At 41.5% G+C, this 16,909-nt stretch overlaps 3 protein-coding genes across 9 annotated transcripts in view; 1 reads left to right on the plus strand and 2 right to left on the minus strand.

The window, feature by feature from the left end:
- The window catches only part of bltp3b (bridge-like lipid transfer protein family member 3B), a 34,896-nt gene extending 32,282 nt beyond the window's left edge, over positions 1-2,614 (minus strand). For all 4 annotated transcript variants that reach the window (XM_032504585.1, XM_032504584.1, XM_032504583.1 and 1 more), the window contains exon 1: positions 2,239-2,614. In XM_032504585.1, coding sequence (XP_032360476.1) covers positions 2,239-2,282 — 44 coding nt within the window. In that variant the 5' untranslated portion in view covers positions 2,283-2,614. The remainder of the gene's footprint in view (positions 1-2,238) is intronic.
- A 2,396-nt stretch (positions 2,615-5,010) lies between these two features.
- Positions 5,011-12,288, plus strand: ckap4 (cytoskeleton associated protein 4). 2 transcript variants are annotated; one of them, XR_004327777.1, is made up of 3 exons: positions 5,170-5,487; positions 7,255-8,621; positions 12,277-12,288. XR_004327777.1 is itself a non-coding variant. In XM_032505358.1 (2 exons), exons 1-2 carry the CDS (start codon positions 5,170-5,172, stop codon positions 8,461-8,463), a joined length of 1,527 nt encoding a protein of 508 aa, XP_032361249.1. In that variant the 5' UTR covers positions 5,011-5,169; the 3' UTR covers positions 8,464-9,205. The 2 variants fall into 2 exon arrangements, 1 of the variants encoding a protein (XP_032361249.1); XM_032505358.1 differs by lacking the exon at positions 12,277-12,288 and having other exon boundaries at positions 5,011-5,487; positions 7,255-9,205.
- Positions 9,336-16,683, minus strand: ikbip (IKBKB interacting protein). 3 transcript variants are annotated; one of them, XM_032505360.1, is made up of 4 exons: positions 16,192-16,672; positions 15,998-16,115; positions 11,857-12,078; positions 9,336-10,696 (listed from the first exon to the last, which is right to left on the minus strand). In XM_032505360.1, exons 1-4 carry the CDS (start codon positions 16,395-16,397, stop codon positions 10,130-10,132), a joined length of 1,113 nt encoding a protein of 370 aa, XP_032361251.1. In that variant the 5' UTR covers positions 16,398-16,672; the 3' UTR covers positions 9,336-10,129. The 3 variants fall into 3 exon arrangements, with proteins under 3 accessions (XP_032361251.1, XP_032361253.1, XP_032361250.1); XM_032505362.1 differs by lacking the exons at positions 9,336-10,696; positions 11,857-12,078 and adding an exon at positions 12,117-13,758 and having other exon boundaries at positions 16,192-16,406; positions 16,578-16,672; XM_032505359.1 differs by lacking the exons at positions 9,336-10,696; positions 11,857-12,078 and adding an exon at positions 12,119-13,758 and having other exon boundaries at positions 16,192-16,683.
- Positions 16,684-16,909: the final 226 nt, after the last annotated feature.

The following is a 16,909-nucleotide window of genomic DNA, read 5'->3' on the forward strand; positions in this document are numbered from 1 at the left end:
GCTGTGGGCCAGGGTCCTGTCGATAATCTAACCCGGTCTGTAATGCAGACAAACACACACCTCGACATCTAATCACCCCCAGGGGCTACCTGAGTTCGACCTTCTTCATCAATGCACTCTCATGTTAGGAAAACCCAGAACACATGCAAGCCAACATGTCACTTAATAATAACAAACTCATCCTTGCACATGAAAACACACAATGCTTAGTCAAAAAGGTCTGCATTGTACAAAATTAGATCCTTTCATAGTTTAACATGTCATGCATGGCTCAGTGCACATGTCTTGGCCGGAGGAGGAACAGCCTTTGCAGCCTTCTGAGTCAGTGAGCTGTAACAATGGTGCTGCGGCCTCACTCTAACAGGCTTGTCCTGGTCACAGACAGTATAGGACAGACATGTGTCCTCTACAACCATTACGCACGGAGGCTGAGCAGACATGATGACACCTACAACACAACCTGTTGATGTGTAAGCACACCTACAGTGTGTATGATTCATCTAGCCAGCATATTCCATATTCCTGGCTGAGGCTGACTAGGCAGCAACTGAGCACACAAAATCTTCAACCCATCGTTGAACTAAATCGTCCACGCATGCATTATACTCTACTGTATTGGCAGCCATAGTATAGTATACGGTGATGCTGATTTGGCTTTCTGACACAAGCACTTTCACCGTGACATCAATGCACCGAGCGGCGCAGGATTGGCTGACTGTCGACAGGTCAGCTTCCGCTCACACCAGACCAGTCAGGCCAGGACAGGGAAGATCACATGACAAGCCAAGACAGATGACATCACTACTCTCCTAGCCATTTCCTGTCAATGGTGATGCTAATGCTGTTGAGGGCATGCACCCTCACGTGCAGAAACACTTATGTATTGCTGCAACACACAGAGCACACAAAGACACAAACACAATTTAAGAGTACTAGGACAATGAAGGACATGTCAATGATTGCCTGTGTGTCTGAAGGCAGACAAATGGCCTTGTGTAAGGGTATGAAGGACAAATCAATCCTAAACACCATTAAAGTATTAAGTGGCTAATAAACCACAACATAATCATCCCAAATACTTTCCTCCCCGAGCACATCATCTTTGTGTTTTCTTTTGCCAAGAACACAAGCCCGTCCACCTCCATACTAATGAGCTTTCCAAAGAGTCACCTGTGAGTTGCAATATAAATGTGAAAACTGTCATTTCTTATACTCCATGTAAGCACTGTCCACCTTTGAGTTTTATATACTACCACTATCAGTATTATTCCATACAGTCTTCTGTTTGAAAGTCCTCCATTATAGGTCAGTAGCAGGTTAGCAGAGGGACGGCAAACAGTGCTCCATGTTTCAAGCTCTGCTGCTGGAACAAAACAAGGATGTAGTCCATTGAAAGTCCCTTGAGGGACAGCGGAAAAGAATAAATAATGCATGTAAAGCGGGTGAAGCTGAATGATGCCCATAACAGCAATACATTAAAAAGGGGCCTTAAAAGGGGTTTATTTATCTCTAGATATGCACATAAAAGGGTGTTCACCGTTGCCAAGAAAAGCTGTCAATTGTGTTTGATTAAGATGACAGTATAGCACATTTCCCTCCCTAATGATTTTGTGTTGTGTGCTGATGCATGTGGACTTAGTGATGTCTCTGATAAGGAGGCACAGTGGTGACAAGACCGGATATGTAGTCAAGAAAACTGCACCTCGCTGAGTTGCCCTTGAGCTATTGCAAACCCTGGGCTTTGCCTTCACATTTGTCGAAATATTAATGTTAAATTAGAGTCTAGTTGTCTCATAATTATGTGATTTATGTTGCAGTCAGTGTGCTTTCCAGCTAAGAGTAATTTGGGGGCATAATTTGCTATTAGGGGAACGCTGAGATTGTGGTTTAAAACACTCTGACTCAACCACTGACTGGTTAAACCTGCTCAGGCAGAGTGCTGAGGGATTAGCGCTTCACCAGTTTATTAACCCCAGTGTTAGCAAGTTAGCTGCCACTAGCAATGTCTCAGGCAGTGAGGTTAGCTTCGACAACTGAGAACGCAAAGGACAGTCTGACAGACAACGGGGATGCGAGCTAACTTACTAAACGGCCAGCGGAAACGTCTCCATTCATGTTCAGGCAATAACATTTGTTTTTTGTCTCGTTTTTAACGTTAAACTGAAATGTTGGGAAAAGCTAGCTAACGTCTGTCCGTTTCTCTCCACTCCCTGTCCGCTAACACCGTTCAGGACTGACCTGGAGAGATGCTTCAGGATCTGCTTCTTGATGAGCCCAGCCATGGCCGCACAAAATCCGATATCCGAGCCTCCGCTGGGTGCCTGGGCTAGCTGGCTAGCTTAGCCGCTAGCTTTTCCCACTCGAGGTATAAACACACACGTCAAATTATCACCCCCGTGTCAGTCTTCATTTTTACGGTGTTCCCGCTTCTTTCTCTGAGAGATGAGGGAGCGAGGGCAGAAAGACAGCATTTCAGACGTCCGAGTGACAGCCGGGCTCGTAGACATATCACGTTAGGCCATGTCATGCAGATATACCGATAAAGCTCCAAATTGGTCTAGCTAGATCTCTGCGATATCATACACCTGGACAGCGCGTCGGAGGAACAGCGTCTGTTGTCACGGCGTCTAGGCGGGGCATTTTGATGCGTTCAATGTGTGCTGGGAAACCTGTCAACTTAGAGTAATGGACAGGGGCAGCGTAATAGTGAAAACTATGGCTCTGGATAGGGGTTAAGGTGGGTGTTTACATTTATAGAGTCAGTGGAATCATTTGAATACGGTTGTATACATATTTTTATTTTTTTAGAAAATATTTAAAGTTTTGGTTTTAATTATTGCAGATTTTAGTCTAATAAAATAATGCATCTTCATTCAGTAAGTGTTTAGTATAAGTTAAATGTTTATATCTTGTGTCTTGTGTTTATATCTTGTGTCACAGGTGAACCTGTAACGTATACCTATTTTTGGACTGCACCTTTAGTTAAACTTTTGAAATAGACATTTTAAGCATAGATAAGAACATCCTATGGTCTGGAGTCTTTTTCGATGATGAAATGATGAAAAATGTAATACAGCATTTCTTCCGGGACACACAGTTTGTAATACTGAAAATATATAAATATTGCAGTACTTTGTTCAGTGGGCCATACATGGCTTAACCACTTTTGTGTAACCTCATTCAGCGATAGTGACTTGACAGACATGTATTTAAATGAAAATCTTTGAGATTACGGATTTAAATAGAAAATTATACTCAATTCAAATTGAATTTATAGCATTTCTACTTATTAGATCAAATAATTATTCATAAGCAAAAGGTGGACTCTATATACATATGTATGTGTATATACATATAGTATATGTATACATATTTATACATATATACCGTACATACGTATACAGTATATACATATACATACTGTACATGTGTATATATACATATACTGTATATATACAGTATACATACATATAGTATATATACATACGTATACATATATACTGTATATACATACATATATACATACATATATATATGTATATAGTCCAGTAAATTAGCTAAATAAAAGCCCAACTTTACTGTCTTAATGACTTTTCAAAACTTCTACCTGAATGCATATGTGTACTGTTTTAATGTTGAACAATGTTAGATCTGCTATTAGCTACTTCTGCCTTTTACAGGAAGGTGCTTTAATAATTTAATGTAGATTCAAGAAAAAATATAATGGTTTTACATGTATTTATTGTTAAAGAATAACAGTTTGACATTGTATCCATTTGTCTGTAACGTTACTGCACTGTGGATATGGACGCAGTAGGTTTTCTGTGTTCTCGGTTTGCTGTCACCATAAAACCTTTAGTGACATCTAGTGTTCAAACCGAGGATGTAAACGTGCTTCGGACTTATACATAGGTACATAGACATACATTACCAGACCTTCCTCAGGCTATGTACACAATTACAAGAATAAGCATGATATCTAAACTTAAGTTTCTAATAAATACTAGAGATGTTTTTTGCACTAAGATATAAAAAAGTATACAGAAATACTATAGAATATTATAACTATTCAATTGGTGATGTAGTAATAAGGCCATCATAAATGATCTGAATATCATACACTAAATATTGGTGTTTTGTTTTTGTTTTGATGTACTGTTAAGGTCAATTACTATAAAAGAAGATTGTGCTCATTTACTTGCAAACAAAATTCAGGAGGTAAGGATTCATTAACATTTATAAAGAATTAAATGCAATGAAACTTGACTTTGACTTTTTACTTCTTTGTCAGTGGACATTAAAGCTGTGAGTTTGGTTGATGTGTCTGTGTTGAGATGTAACCATAGGAGCTAACAGCAGCCTGCAGAATGCCACGTATGAAAGGAGGAGCAAACAAGGAGGAAGAAACAGCAGCCCCCCCCCCCCCCCCCCCCCCCCCCCCCCCCCCCCCCCCGCACTGCTCTGCTTCAGTATTAACTTGTTAGAAGAAGTTTGCACCAGTCTTCAGTGTTTTAGAACTAGCCTGTAACAGCATTTATGAACGGGTGTCGTAATAGGCTACAGTAAAGGTGAAATTGACGGTTTTATGTCAGTGACGTTCACTGATAGACTTTATAACAATGATGCGCTGTTGGTCCACCGTTTTGTCCCAAGGTGCATCTTTTGTTTTATTTTGTGTTAGATTAGTGACATTTTCTCACTCCAAGTTAACTGAAATGAAGCTTATGCCCATTTTGATCCAGTGGAACACTTTAAAAACTCACTAAAGAAACCTGAACAATATTTTTGCACCAGAGAGAGATGCTGCTGCAGAATTCATTCTGTTTTTGGATGTATTATAAGATAAATTATAATAACAGATGTAGTTTCTGGTAAAAAAAAATAAAAAAAATAGAGCATTATCACCAACGTATAAGAGCAGTAGAAATCCTTCATTATCTCGTGGTGTGGACCTACAGAGCCTGGAGTTAAACATGGGACAGCCCCCATCCGCATACCTCAACTCAACAACAACAAAAAAAGCTCCCGTGGAAAGACACGACGCGCTCGCTGATACGCTGCTGGTCCAGTTAGTGGGCCTGGACTGGAAACATACTCCATCCATCCACGACTGCAAAACCAGCAGCCTCTCACATCACACACACTTATCTCAGCGAGCTCCCATTCACGATGACTGCGAAAAACCGACACAGGACCAGCTCGAGCGAGAAGAGCGCCGCATCCAGCCAAGATGACGCGTCGAAGAAAAGCCAAAAGAGCACCAGTAACGGGCTGAGTGGCCCCGGGCCTCAGGGGCCACGATCAGGCAGCTGCCTCGGTTTTGTTGCGACCACAGTGTTTTATATCGCGTTAATAGGCGCTGCGGGGTTTGCTGCTTTTTATTTCCAGCAAGTTGTGGAGGAAATGCGACAGACAAACGCCGGGCATGAGGAGAGCGCACGGCATAACGCGGAGTTGAGCGGAAAAATGGAGAGTGTCCTTCAACAGGTAGGCAGACTATAAGAAGTACGGACTGATTTTCGATTACACGAGCAGGGGTTTTGTTGGATTTTATTATATCATTGCTTTAACTATAATCATGATATAAAATGCTATTTTCCACCTTGGGGCAGAATTAATAGCCCAACAGTTCCCAAACTTCTCGCACAACTCCCAGTGAAATACAAACTATGCTTGGACAATGCATATTATTGCTTTTGTTAGACATTAGATAATCCATTCATCCATATAGGCCCAGTTGTTGTACTGGATGTACTCTCCTTGGGGGCTGGGTGGTAAACCACAGTGATGGATTTGGCGAACTCCCAATACTTTTCATTCAGCAAACGTCCAATAATTAAATTATGAAAAGTTTCAGACCTGGTGAAAATGAATGATTTTTTTCATCATTTTCTATCTTGTAATGTTTTCTTTAGTACAGAAAGTACAGAAATAGTAATGTCAGACGATCAATCATATTTTGCAGAATTTTAATTTTAATTGTAAAGCTTCACAGGGTTTGTAAATAAATGAATGTCCTTGTTCAGTTTCTATAGGCCTACATGCAAACAAAAACACCTACTGTCATCTCCCTTTTTCATTCATTCTCTACTTCCTGAATGTAAAGTACACTGTGTATCTACAACCACTGTAAACTACAATCAGGGTGTACTCTAACTTGAGTTATGTCATAACTCAACTCTACTTATGGTAGAACATGTTTGTTATGTCAGTTTACTTTGAATGGGAGTTCACTTTTCATATTATAAAACTCGTAATTGTACTGAGGAGCGCTGATTGCATTGTGAATATTTACCAAGGTGTTCACACTGTAGTTATATCAAAATAAGTATTATCTTTTTACTGCACCACTTTTTCTCAACATTTTCTTATCTGTGTATTTTTTCACCGCACCACAAAAGTACTTTTCAAATACTTTTCAAATATGGAAAGTACTAGTAAGTGGACCTTTAGTTAAGATACTTTTGCCACACTATTGCTAAGGTCAAGAATTTTTAACCTCCATGCTCATCTAGACTTTTAAATATTACACTTGCTGCATATGCAACTAAATATAGTTTTAATATGCAAACAAAAAATATCTAGTTTAGCATATTCAGTTAGTGTAATATTTGAAAGTTTGAGGGTAAATTATAAAATTGAGACAACAGTGAAAGTTCCTTCTTGACCTAAGGAATTATAGTACTTTTACAAAATAATGTTAACTCACTTGCGAGCATTTTCCTGAGCTTTCAACCACATCGCATGGTCTTCATCGGTAAATGTGTGTCTGAGTTGACTGAGCCATCTCTGTGACAACTGAGGCTGCTCAATTCACTGATGAAGACCACCATGCCATTGAAAGCTCAGGAAAGGGTAGGAAAGTGGTGAGGAAGATTCTTTCAAACTGCAAAATTGAGGCACTTTTGTCAGTAAGTAGTTTGTTTTGTAACTGCAATAACATGACAATAAAATAAAACGGTGTGGATAGATCACTGTCCAGTGAAAACTATATACCCCCAGATTTTTAGATTTAGATTTTTTTTTTAAGAAATGCTTTGGGTTGAGAAAATTCAACAGTTTAAAAATCTGCAGTCACAAATCAGAAAACAATTTGGTTTATTTGCTCCTAAATAATATAGCTTTTGGACATTTCGCATTTATTGTTTTGGAATGCATCATAAAAAGTGTATACGCAAGTGTTTGAATGTTTCCGGCAGATGTTAAAATGGATTCAAATCTGATGCTGTATATGTATTTTGCCTTGTTGCACAGGTGGAGTCTCTGAGTAGTGTTGTGAATGGACTGGAGTCTTCCCTAGGGGTTACACGGGTGGAGATGGAGGGGGCCATCAGCCGGATGAAGAGGGGCGAGGTGGAGACGAGGAGGGTGGAGGAGGCCCTTCAGAGGCTCCAGAATGATCTACTTAGGGACCTTTCCGAGGGCATCAAGGAGGTGAAGGAGGCCCGAGAGAGGGACTTCTCTTCTCTGGAGACGACTGTGGAGGAGCGCCTGGCCGAGGTGAGTCAGTCCATCGCAGCCAGCGTGGCCGAGTTCACCGAAGCTCAGGGCGAAACGCAGAGCCAGCTGGCTGATGTCAAGGCCCGCCTGGGGGACATGGAAGACCCTACGCTCATCAAACAGGAGCTCTCTGCCATTGTGGATGTCGTGGCTGAAATCAAAACAGCCAAAGAAGAAGGTGATGCCTCAGCTGATTCATTCAGGGAGCAGGTAGGTGCTGTGAGGTCAGAGCTCCACACCCGTAACCAGGAAGTAGTCTCACTGTCCCAGGAAGTTGAAACTGTGAGGTTAGTCTTGCAAGAGGCTATTGGAAATCTGAGGCAGTCCCTGTCTCAAGCCGAGGCTGATGTCAAGGCTCTGAAGGACAAAAGCATGACGCTGGAGAGCGGCGTGGAGCAGGCCGCTAATGCTGCTGGTCACGCGGAGGAGGAGGTCAACGCGGCGGTCGCTCAGTTCCAGAAAAGATCAGACGACCTGGAAGTCAGAGTTAAAACATCGGAGGAGATCGGCGATTCACTGTCAGCATCAGTATCAGACATCACCTCCAAAATTGAATCTCTATTCGCCAAACACGACACCCATGAAAGCACTCTGGCCGCACAGGGGCAGGCTGTGGAGAAAGTCAAAACTGGCGTGGAGCAGGAGATGGAGGCACTGAAAAGCAGTTTTAAGGAGCTCGAGTCCAACATGGCTGCTCTGGGCGGTGCCCAGACCGAGCCACTGTCCAAGGACTCCAGCCTGGGTGAGCAGGTGGTGGACTTGGAGAATAGGCTCACTGCTCTGGAGGACAGCAGCAGCATAAAGCCAGAGCAGCTCCAGAGCTTAAGAAGCATGGTAGATGGCTTAGAAAGCAAAGCAGCCAAGCTAGAAGGCCACGATCAGGCTATTTCTGCTCTTCAGAAAGCTCTGCAGGAGACTACACAGACACTGGCGGCTTTATCTATTGACAAGAAGGAAATGTAGGGAGTTCGAGTTAGCAATGTCCCATCAGGATACCCAAACACGGACAATAATGAGTCCCAAAGGGTGACCATAACCCACTTACTGTTTTCGTGCTGCTGATCTGTGAATTCAAATCCACATTCATTCTGCACTGTAGTTATTTTTGTCCCAAATGTTTTGTTTAATTTTCTGTGCCAAGGCTGTTTCTTTTTATAAAAAACAAACAAGCTAATGCAATAATAAGCTCTTTTGGAGCACTTCTTTGTTTACTCAGTATGTGTTTTTAACAAGAATAAAACTCTTCTTGGTGTGAACTATGATGTGTTGTTTACATCATGGGTAATACAGTGATTGTATTGGGTGGAAATGAAACTTAAATGTATTGATTAGGTGTGAAGGGCTGCTATAATTAATTAGGAATTCCATCTCGATTGCGTATTTCACGTTTCTTAAAAAAAAAAAAAAAAGTGAACAAAAAATCCTCTCTCATAAAGCACAATTTAATAATCAGCACCACATTATTTATAATCTGTGACAAAGCATATTATCCATGTTAAACTTTACTGTGGCTGGGTTGGCTCAGTTAGCGGAGCAGACGCACACATTTACATAGAGGTCTATGCCTCATTGCAGAGGTCGGGGGTTTGAGTCCGACCTGTGAGGATTTCCTGCATGTCGTCCCCCTTTCTCACCCAGCTGTCCTGTCCATTAAAAAGGTGGAAAAGCCCCCCCAAAAAACAAAAAATAAATAAATGATACCTTTTGCTGTGTAGTCGAGAAGGTGATTGTCCACATCATTAAGACTGACTACCACGTGCTGAGCTCCTTAATCTGCACACAGCAGTAACATGTCATTTTCCTCTTTTGTGGTTTAGTTTTGACTCTTTTCCAGGTGTTCTGCAGAAATATGCTTCCTCTTTGAACACCCGAGGCTACAGCTGTGTTTTGAACATTTGAGAAAATGTAGTGCGGCCAGCAAATGCAAGCAACTAGTCTTGAGACATAGCTTTGGTTAAAAATAAACAGGAATCTTAGGAAGTATTAAAACCTTTAAGATACTCTAAAATCTTAGAGTTTTAAAACACCTCGTTGGTTAAGGTGACTTTTTTCTTGGCCAGGACCAGTGCTTTAGCTATAGCCTAGTAACATCAGTGGCCATTAATCTCTTTTTTCAGTCTGCCATAAAGACATGAGAGTGGAGTCGATTTCTCTTGGCAAAAAATGAATACGTGTATTTCCCAAAATGTCAAACCATTCCCCCAAGCCAATATGTTGTGCCCATACTAAATGCCTATATAAATTGCCAAAATATATTTCTACATGTATGGCACATTGCCACAACCTCCAACACCACCAACACACATGAAAAGCTCTAAAGGAAGAAGAAAATAAATGATTGTCAGAAGCCAACATAAGGTGGTTTAGCCATAAGCAAACTTGAAAATGATCACTTACAATATTTAGGAATGCTACAAGACTAGCTGTCAGATTGTTCCCACTTGTACTTCTTAATGGGTTACCAGCTTTGTGCATTAAATCAATTTTTGTAAAAAAATTAATAAATAAAAAGTTTCCATATTTAATTAGTAATGAAAAGGTTTATTTCAGTAGTATGACAGATGTGATTGCTGAGAAAAAGCCAAAAGAAGAAAACCTTGATCTAGAGGTGGTTGAAGAAGTGTGTTCCTCATGTTGGCCGGCGCATCTCTCCAATATCGGACATATCAGCTATTTCACTAACCTGTTTAGTTGTAAAACTTAAATCTCCCTCTACTGCAGTGAGGTTAGCCAAAGTCTGTCTAAGCTCAGCAATCTCCTGCTCTCTCTTCATCAGATCCTCTGCTAGTCTCCCTATCCGCAGAGTCAGGTCTGACAGCTGAGGCTCAAACGCCCCAAAGTCCCTCTTAATAGCAGCAACTTTTGGTTTAAGGTCGCTGGCAAAAGTCACTGTTCTTATCAGGCGAGCTCTGCCGCTCTCCAGTTTTCTCAAGCTCTCAGAGATCTGTTTGTCACTGGCGGTGAGTTCAGGGACGCGCCTGCGGAGCTGCTCTATGGCCTCAGTGTTGCGTTCGGACAGAGCGCGGAGATTTGAGACTCGGTCAATGCTGTTGACCAGCACATCCCCGATGCGTTTGACCATGCTTTGCTCCACCTGCGTGGTCTTGTCGTCCAGCGCCGCCAGCTGAGTCAGCAGAGACTCCAGCTCAGACTGCAGGCCGCCCATCCTGCGCACATCTGTCCTCACCGCCGCCACCTACAGGGGACACACAGAAGAACAGATGCTAAGAAACTCATTTTTTTTTTTTTTTTTTTTTTTAAGATTATTTTTTGGGCATTTTTTAGGCCTTTAATGGACAGGACAGATGAAGTTCTGAAAGGGGAGAGAGAGGGGGAGTGACATGCAGCAAAGGGCCGCAGGCCGGATTCGAACCCGGGCCGGCTGCGTCGAGGAGTACACCTCTATATATGGGCACCCGCTCTACCAACTGAGCTATCTGGGTGCCCAGAAACTCATTTTTTAAAAGCAACAGGAAAAATGTATTTGTTTCAGATGGGGTCTGCAATAGATCTGGTCCGCTACCATTTTTTTCTTCCCGATACCGATTCTGATACCTGAACTTGCATATCGGCCAATATGGAGAACTGATTCGATACCAGTGTGTGATATATATTATTATGTTTTAAAAACTGTATTCTACTATCCCTGTATGAATGTGCTATGATTTCTATCTTTGTTGTTGGTCTGTCTCAGGTTAAACTAACAATGAATGCCGCAGAACTTTCTTTTATCATCCAGTTTGACAGTCAGGTATGACAAAAAAGAAGATAAACAAACTTTAACATAGATTTTCTTTAGGGCTTTAGTACACGGTATAAGAATGGTGAATGAACTCCAGTACTTCCCGATACCGATACTGCCTAAAACGCCGGTATCGGTACATCTCTAATCTGCAACAGAAGATTTATTTCGCCTCAGCAACATGAGTCCCGCAGAGATTGAATATATTCATGCTGATTAATTTCTAATGTTAGATGGGATCTCTTGTACGGCCGCTGACGGTTATAATGAATAAATAACAGCAGCAAACAGATATTTACATTCCTTTTCAACACTTTGCTATTACTTGGAGATGCCAAAATGAAAAGTGTCCTTATGTAGTTTTGCGCTGAGTTACACATTTTCTGACTCCAGAAAAACAAAATTGACAAACTTTTGTTACATTTTTTTGTAGAGCTGCAACGCTTAGCCCATCCAGAGAAAATAAATTGTTTGCTATTATTTCTAAGGATTTAAAACCGTTCTGTGTCTTATGTGACAGTAAACTGAGCATCTTTGGATTTTTGACAGTTGATAGAACAAAACAAGACATCCAAAGACATCACCTTGGTCTCTAAGAAATTTGAACAACATACCTTGTTGGCTAAGTCTTTTGCGATGGCTGAGGTGCGCTCTTCGATCTGTCCCACAGCGTCTCTCAGTGAGGTCACGCTGGTCTGAAGCTGAGCTCGTTTCTCACTCAGCCCAGAGGCCCACTCCTTCAGCTGGCTCACGTCCTGCTCCAGACCCTCCAGCTGGGGCCGCAGAGCCCCCCGCTGACCCCCGAGACCCTCCAGCATCAGCTGGACGCTCTCACACTGAAACAGGACATACAGTACATGGATTGGTAGAAACAACAGCGGTATGTTTGTGTGTTCAGGAGATGTTACTTATTTTAAACAATGAAATGTTACAAGATATATTTTCAGGTTATTTCCCTCTATAAAAGAAAAAAACAGGAGAGAAACTACTGCCTCAGTACGCAAGATGATTCAATATGCAAAACAAATGAAAAGATTTTATTAAATAAGTTTAGTGATGAAATGAGTGACATGCTTTGAACAGGTGAAGCCAAAATCATATGGAAATATGATAGTTATCAAAAACATTAAGATTTATTGCACATCTACAAAAGCTATGCATGTACTTAACATGAGATGATGATGAAACTGACAGAGATGTAGTTTAGGGCTGCAACTCACAATTATTTTCTTGATAAATCAATTATTCATTTAGTCTAAAAGAATGTCAGCAATTGTGAAAAATGCCCATGATATTTTTTTAAGGCGATGTCATGAAATTGCTTAACTGATTAATCGACTAAACGTTTCAGATCTAATGCAGTTATTTCTGGAAAGACTGGCTTAGATATTGTTGTACAACTATATCCAAGTAATGGAGCATGTAGTATACAATCACTAAAGAAACTTAAATATGTCACTACCATATTAAACTAATATTGAAATTAAAAAAAAAAAAATCTTGATTTTACTTTAGTGATACACATTTTGAAAGACATTAACACTGAACTTAGATTGCCTTTTACAGCAAAGAGTAAAAGAGGGCCACTCCTTTTCCCTAGGTGACTCAATACAATGACATCATTCAGTGAGGTCATCATGTAGAAGTTGAGTTGTCTCATCTTTTTCCCACTCCTCCTCCTCATCATATGTCCATCCTTCTTCCTCCACAGTGTCAGAGTCCTTTTGGCTGTCGGCTGTATTTTCCCTTAGCACCATGGTGAGTTCACGGACAGCCTCTTTAACCACGGACAACTCATTCTTCATCTTCAGGATGCTGTTTTGAGCCTGCAGGGTGTCCAGCTCCTGTCTGATCTGAATGATTTCATTAAGAGCTTTCAGCATGCTATCCTCAGTCCCAAACACCTGTAACGTCACCTCTTCCAGACGTTTTTCTGCCCCACTCAGATCACCTGCCAGCCTCAGGATGGCGCGCACTGCCTCCTCCACCTGAGGAAGGTGCTCTTCACACTCCTGTGCCCGGGGAATGTGCTCCTGGAGCTGGGAGCTGAGCTCGGCCTCCCTCTTGGTCAGGCTGCTGATCTGCTCCTCCAGTTTGTGGATCTGCTTGGTGTTCCAGTCCAGATGATCCTGTATTCGCTTGGTGTCGTCTCCCTCAGCGCGGTCCAGAGCTCGGGCATTCCTCTTTGTGCTGTCCTCAAGCTCTTCCAACTTCTCCGCCAGTGACCGGGCTCTCCGCTCGGCCTCGTTAACCCCCTCTGTGGCTCCGCTGTGAGCTTCCCGTGACTCGGCCTTGAGGGCAGACAGGTCAGAGGTGATGGCGGCCAGACGCTCCTGCCACGTCTCTGTCACATTGAGGAAGTGGGCGTTGACCGTCTGCAGGCCACGGGAGGCGGAGTTCTCGTCGGCCTGAATCACCATGACGGCAGCGTGGAGGGTGGCGATGTCCTGCTGAAGTCGTGTTGCCAAGGAGACAGAGGAAAGCGCCTCCTGTAGGTCATCCTCAGAGGCGGCAAGCTGCAGCCGCAACACAAAACAGGAGGGCTGTTTCTGTGGGATCTCTACGGCCCTCAGTACTCATATACAGCAGATACAGTAGGAAACAAAGCGCATGCATTCAAAAGGCACTCTGTACAATATAAGTCAACTGTGGATGAAACAGAGGGGCATTTTTTGGGGCATTTTCAAAGAACAAAAAAAAAATGAAGCATGCAGAGGGACCCCCAGCATCACACGTTACACGTACATATTTAGTCACTGTATACCTTAAGTGGGATTTAGCTATGCAGACAGTTTGGGTTTTATTTCTTCAGGTTTTGAAATGTCTGTTTCTGAAATTTCTGCCCCAACCATAAACACAATTATGAGGAAATGTAATGTGGGGTACACAAATTATTAAAAATTCTCATTCCCTATTATTAACAACAGGCTTACAAATGACATATTGTCAACTGTTTAAGTAGGGAATATTTCTTCATTAAAAATATATGCCATTATATACATTAAATACCCTTTGCCTCCATTGCATCGGGGTCCCATACACTAAAATCTTTAAACTTAGGCACATATAACCAACACTGTCCGTTCAGCTAGACAGCACTAGAGTTGTGAACGTGTCATTTGGGTGAATTGACCCTTTAAACTCCATACCTCAAGACAGCTTAACATATATGTTAGGGTGACCAGACGTCCCTGGTTTCCGGGGACAGTCCCCGATTTTGGCTACCTGTCCCCGGCTGGATCTGTCCCCGGAAATGTCCCCGGTTTTCACTGTGACTGAAAGACCCGAAATTGGAATGAAAGAAAGAAAAAACTGACAGAACGTAGTGTTGGAATAAAATATATTCATATCATGTGTGCTCATAAACGTCATTATATTCATTATATCGTGTATATATTAATCAGTGGGTTAAATTCATATATTTGAGCTAAAGAGCAAAAGCATTAAACATAGTCTGCTTGGTTTTAGTGTGATAGTCATAAAGTTACTGTGACCTTTTGATAAGTTTGGTACAATGTGTCCAACCATAGCTCTGCCGAGTCAGTCTAATTCTGAAAAGCAGGGCCAAGGGTGGGTAGGGACACGTCTGTGTTTGGGTGAAGGTCCTCTCCAGTAGAAGTCTGAGACCTGTTATCTATTTGAGCTGTTGATAACCTTCTGAAGACAAAACACAGCGCACAAACATCTACGTGGTAGCAAATGAACTGGCCTCGTGCACAAAAGATCATGCAGAAAGGGAAAAGATTTAGACAAACTTAGGGAGAGCTATGGATGCTATTCTCTTTAACCTTGTCTCTGGAATATTCATGGTAATAAACGTTTTCATCAACCTACGGACCCTTCTTCCTGAAAGAATCTAGAGGGCAGGATGTCGGCCAACAGTAGCCGATAATCGCACACCCTACACACGCAGGCTCCAGGCAGCCTGAGCCCGCGGTGCTCAGAGACGTTTTAGAAGCCGTGTTTTACGATGCTAAAATCACTGATTATTTACATGGAGTCTGGTGGGTTTAGCGAACGCAATTTCGCGGACTTTTATGTTTTAAAAAGGATCTTAATTTTAACAGAAAGGTCGACTCCTTAGAAATCCTTCCATAATGTTGTCAGACACTTAGAATATTAATCTGAGTCTGTAGCAGTAAACAAGCACTTTTATGAACGTAAATCAAGCGGACAATTATCCTATTAACTTACATTGAGCGATCTCGTTTCTACGCATCAATGTCAAAGGAAAATAGTCCTCAGTAGTTTTTGTTGTATCTGATTCTCAATGAGCTGTGCGAGAAACAAGCCTTGAGCAGTAAAGCAAAAGCTGTCAGTAGTTCGTAAAAATTCACACATTATGAAATATTGAGACTTCTACTTGAAATATTAAGACTTTCTATCTTGAAAATTAAGATTCTTCTTGAAATATTAGGACTATAAGGACTTTCTATCTTGAAATATTAGGACTTTTTATCTTGAAATATAGGACTTTTTATCTTGAAGTATAAGGATGGATTTTTTATCTTGAAATATTAGGACTTTCTATCTTGAGGTGTAGTGGAGTAGGAAGAAGCAGCAGGGGTGGGTCTAGGATCAGACCTTGCCCCTAATAAGAACAGCTCTAGGTCTAGTGTCCCCGTTTTAAGTTTTACAAAAATAAAAACCTGACTTGTTTTGGAGGTAAATACGCTTCTGAGCTGAAAATGTCCCCGGATTTTGTCTGAGAAATCTGGTCACCTTAATATATGTTCCACTTTAAATTAAACGTACCTTTTTAGAAACCTTTAGGACTTCTTCCTCCATGTCGAAGAGACTTGAAGTCTTTCCGTGTAATGACTTGTACTTTTCTTCAATTTCGGAAAACCTTTCATTTTGCTGTAGCACCACCCTGTAACGAAGAGAGACATAAACTTTAGTGGAGACCAAAACTCTTAATAACATTAACGCAGATTTTGTTGCCTTACCAACTCAGAGCCCCGCATGCTGCAAGCGACAATAAGCACATAATACTTCTTATGTCCAAACTCGACGACGTTTTATTAGCTCCTGCGTTGTTTCCAGCTTCTGTCTTCACTTTATGCCCTTCATCTTTGCCATTTGCAGCCGACGTTTCGGACACTTCTTCGCTTTGTTTTTGGGACTTCTTCCTCTGTTTTAACTCAGTAGGCATTTTAGCACACTGTAACTTTTACTATGGAGGAATACAACAGGCTTTAACAGTAAAAAAAAAAAAAACAAGAGCAAAAAAAACGTTTAACCAGCTATTCGTTACGTTGCACAATAAAACACTATTTTCACAGATAGGTTCATAATGCAGGATACTAAACAAACGTAAAAAGTATAAAAATAACGGCTGCGTTTTGCGAATGTTACCGCTAGCTAAAACAATCCTTTTGCTTAACGTTGCCCTGTTCCTTGGGAAAATGCTGCCTTCATATGCTTCTCTTAAGCTCGTATATACAAACACCAACAGATTTTGTGTTTCCAGCTATAGATACACAAAATCTGCATCAAATATAGCCAGCATTGATGTATGGAATGCATTGATGTTTTATCTTTTAGCTCAAGCCGCACAATAGTTTGATACAAAATGAAAATGTTCAGTCGCGTTTGCCAATTTGTTTCATCGTTAGGCCCCAAACAAAACTCTCATAGTTCCGACAGCACAAGAAGCCAATTAAA

The sequence above is a fragment of the Etheostoma spectabile genome, chromosome 23 (genome assembly GCF_008692095.1).
Source record: "Etheostoma spectabile isolate EspeVRDwgs_2016 chromosome 23, UIUC_Espe_1.0, whole genome shotgun sequence".
Classification (NCBI taxonomy): domain Eukaryota; kingdom Metazoa; phylum Chordata; class Actinopteri; order Perciformes; family Percidae; genus Etheostoma; species Etheostoma spectabile.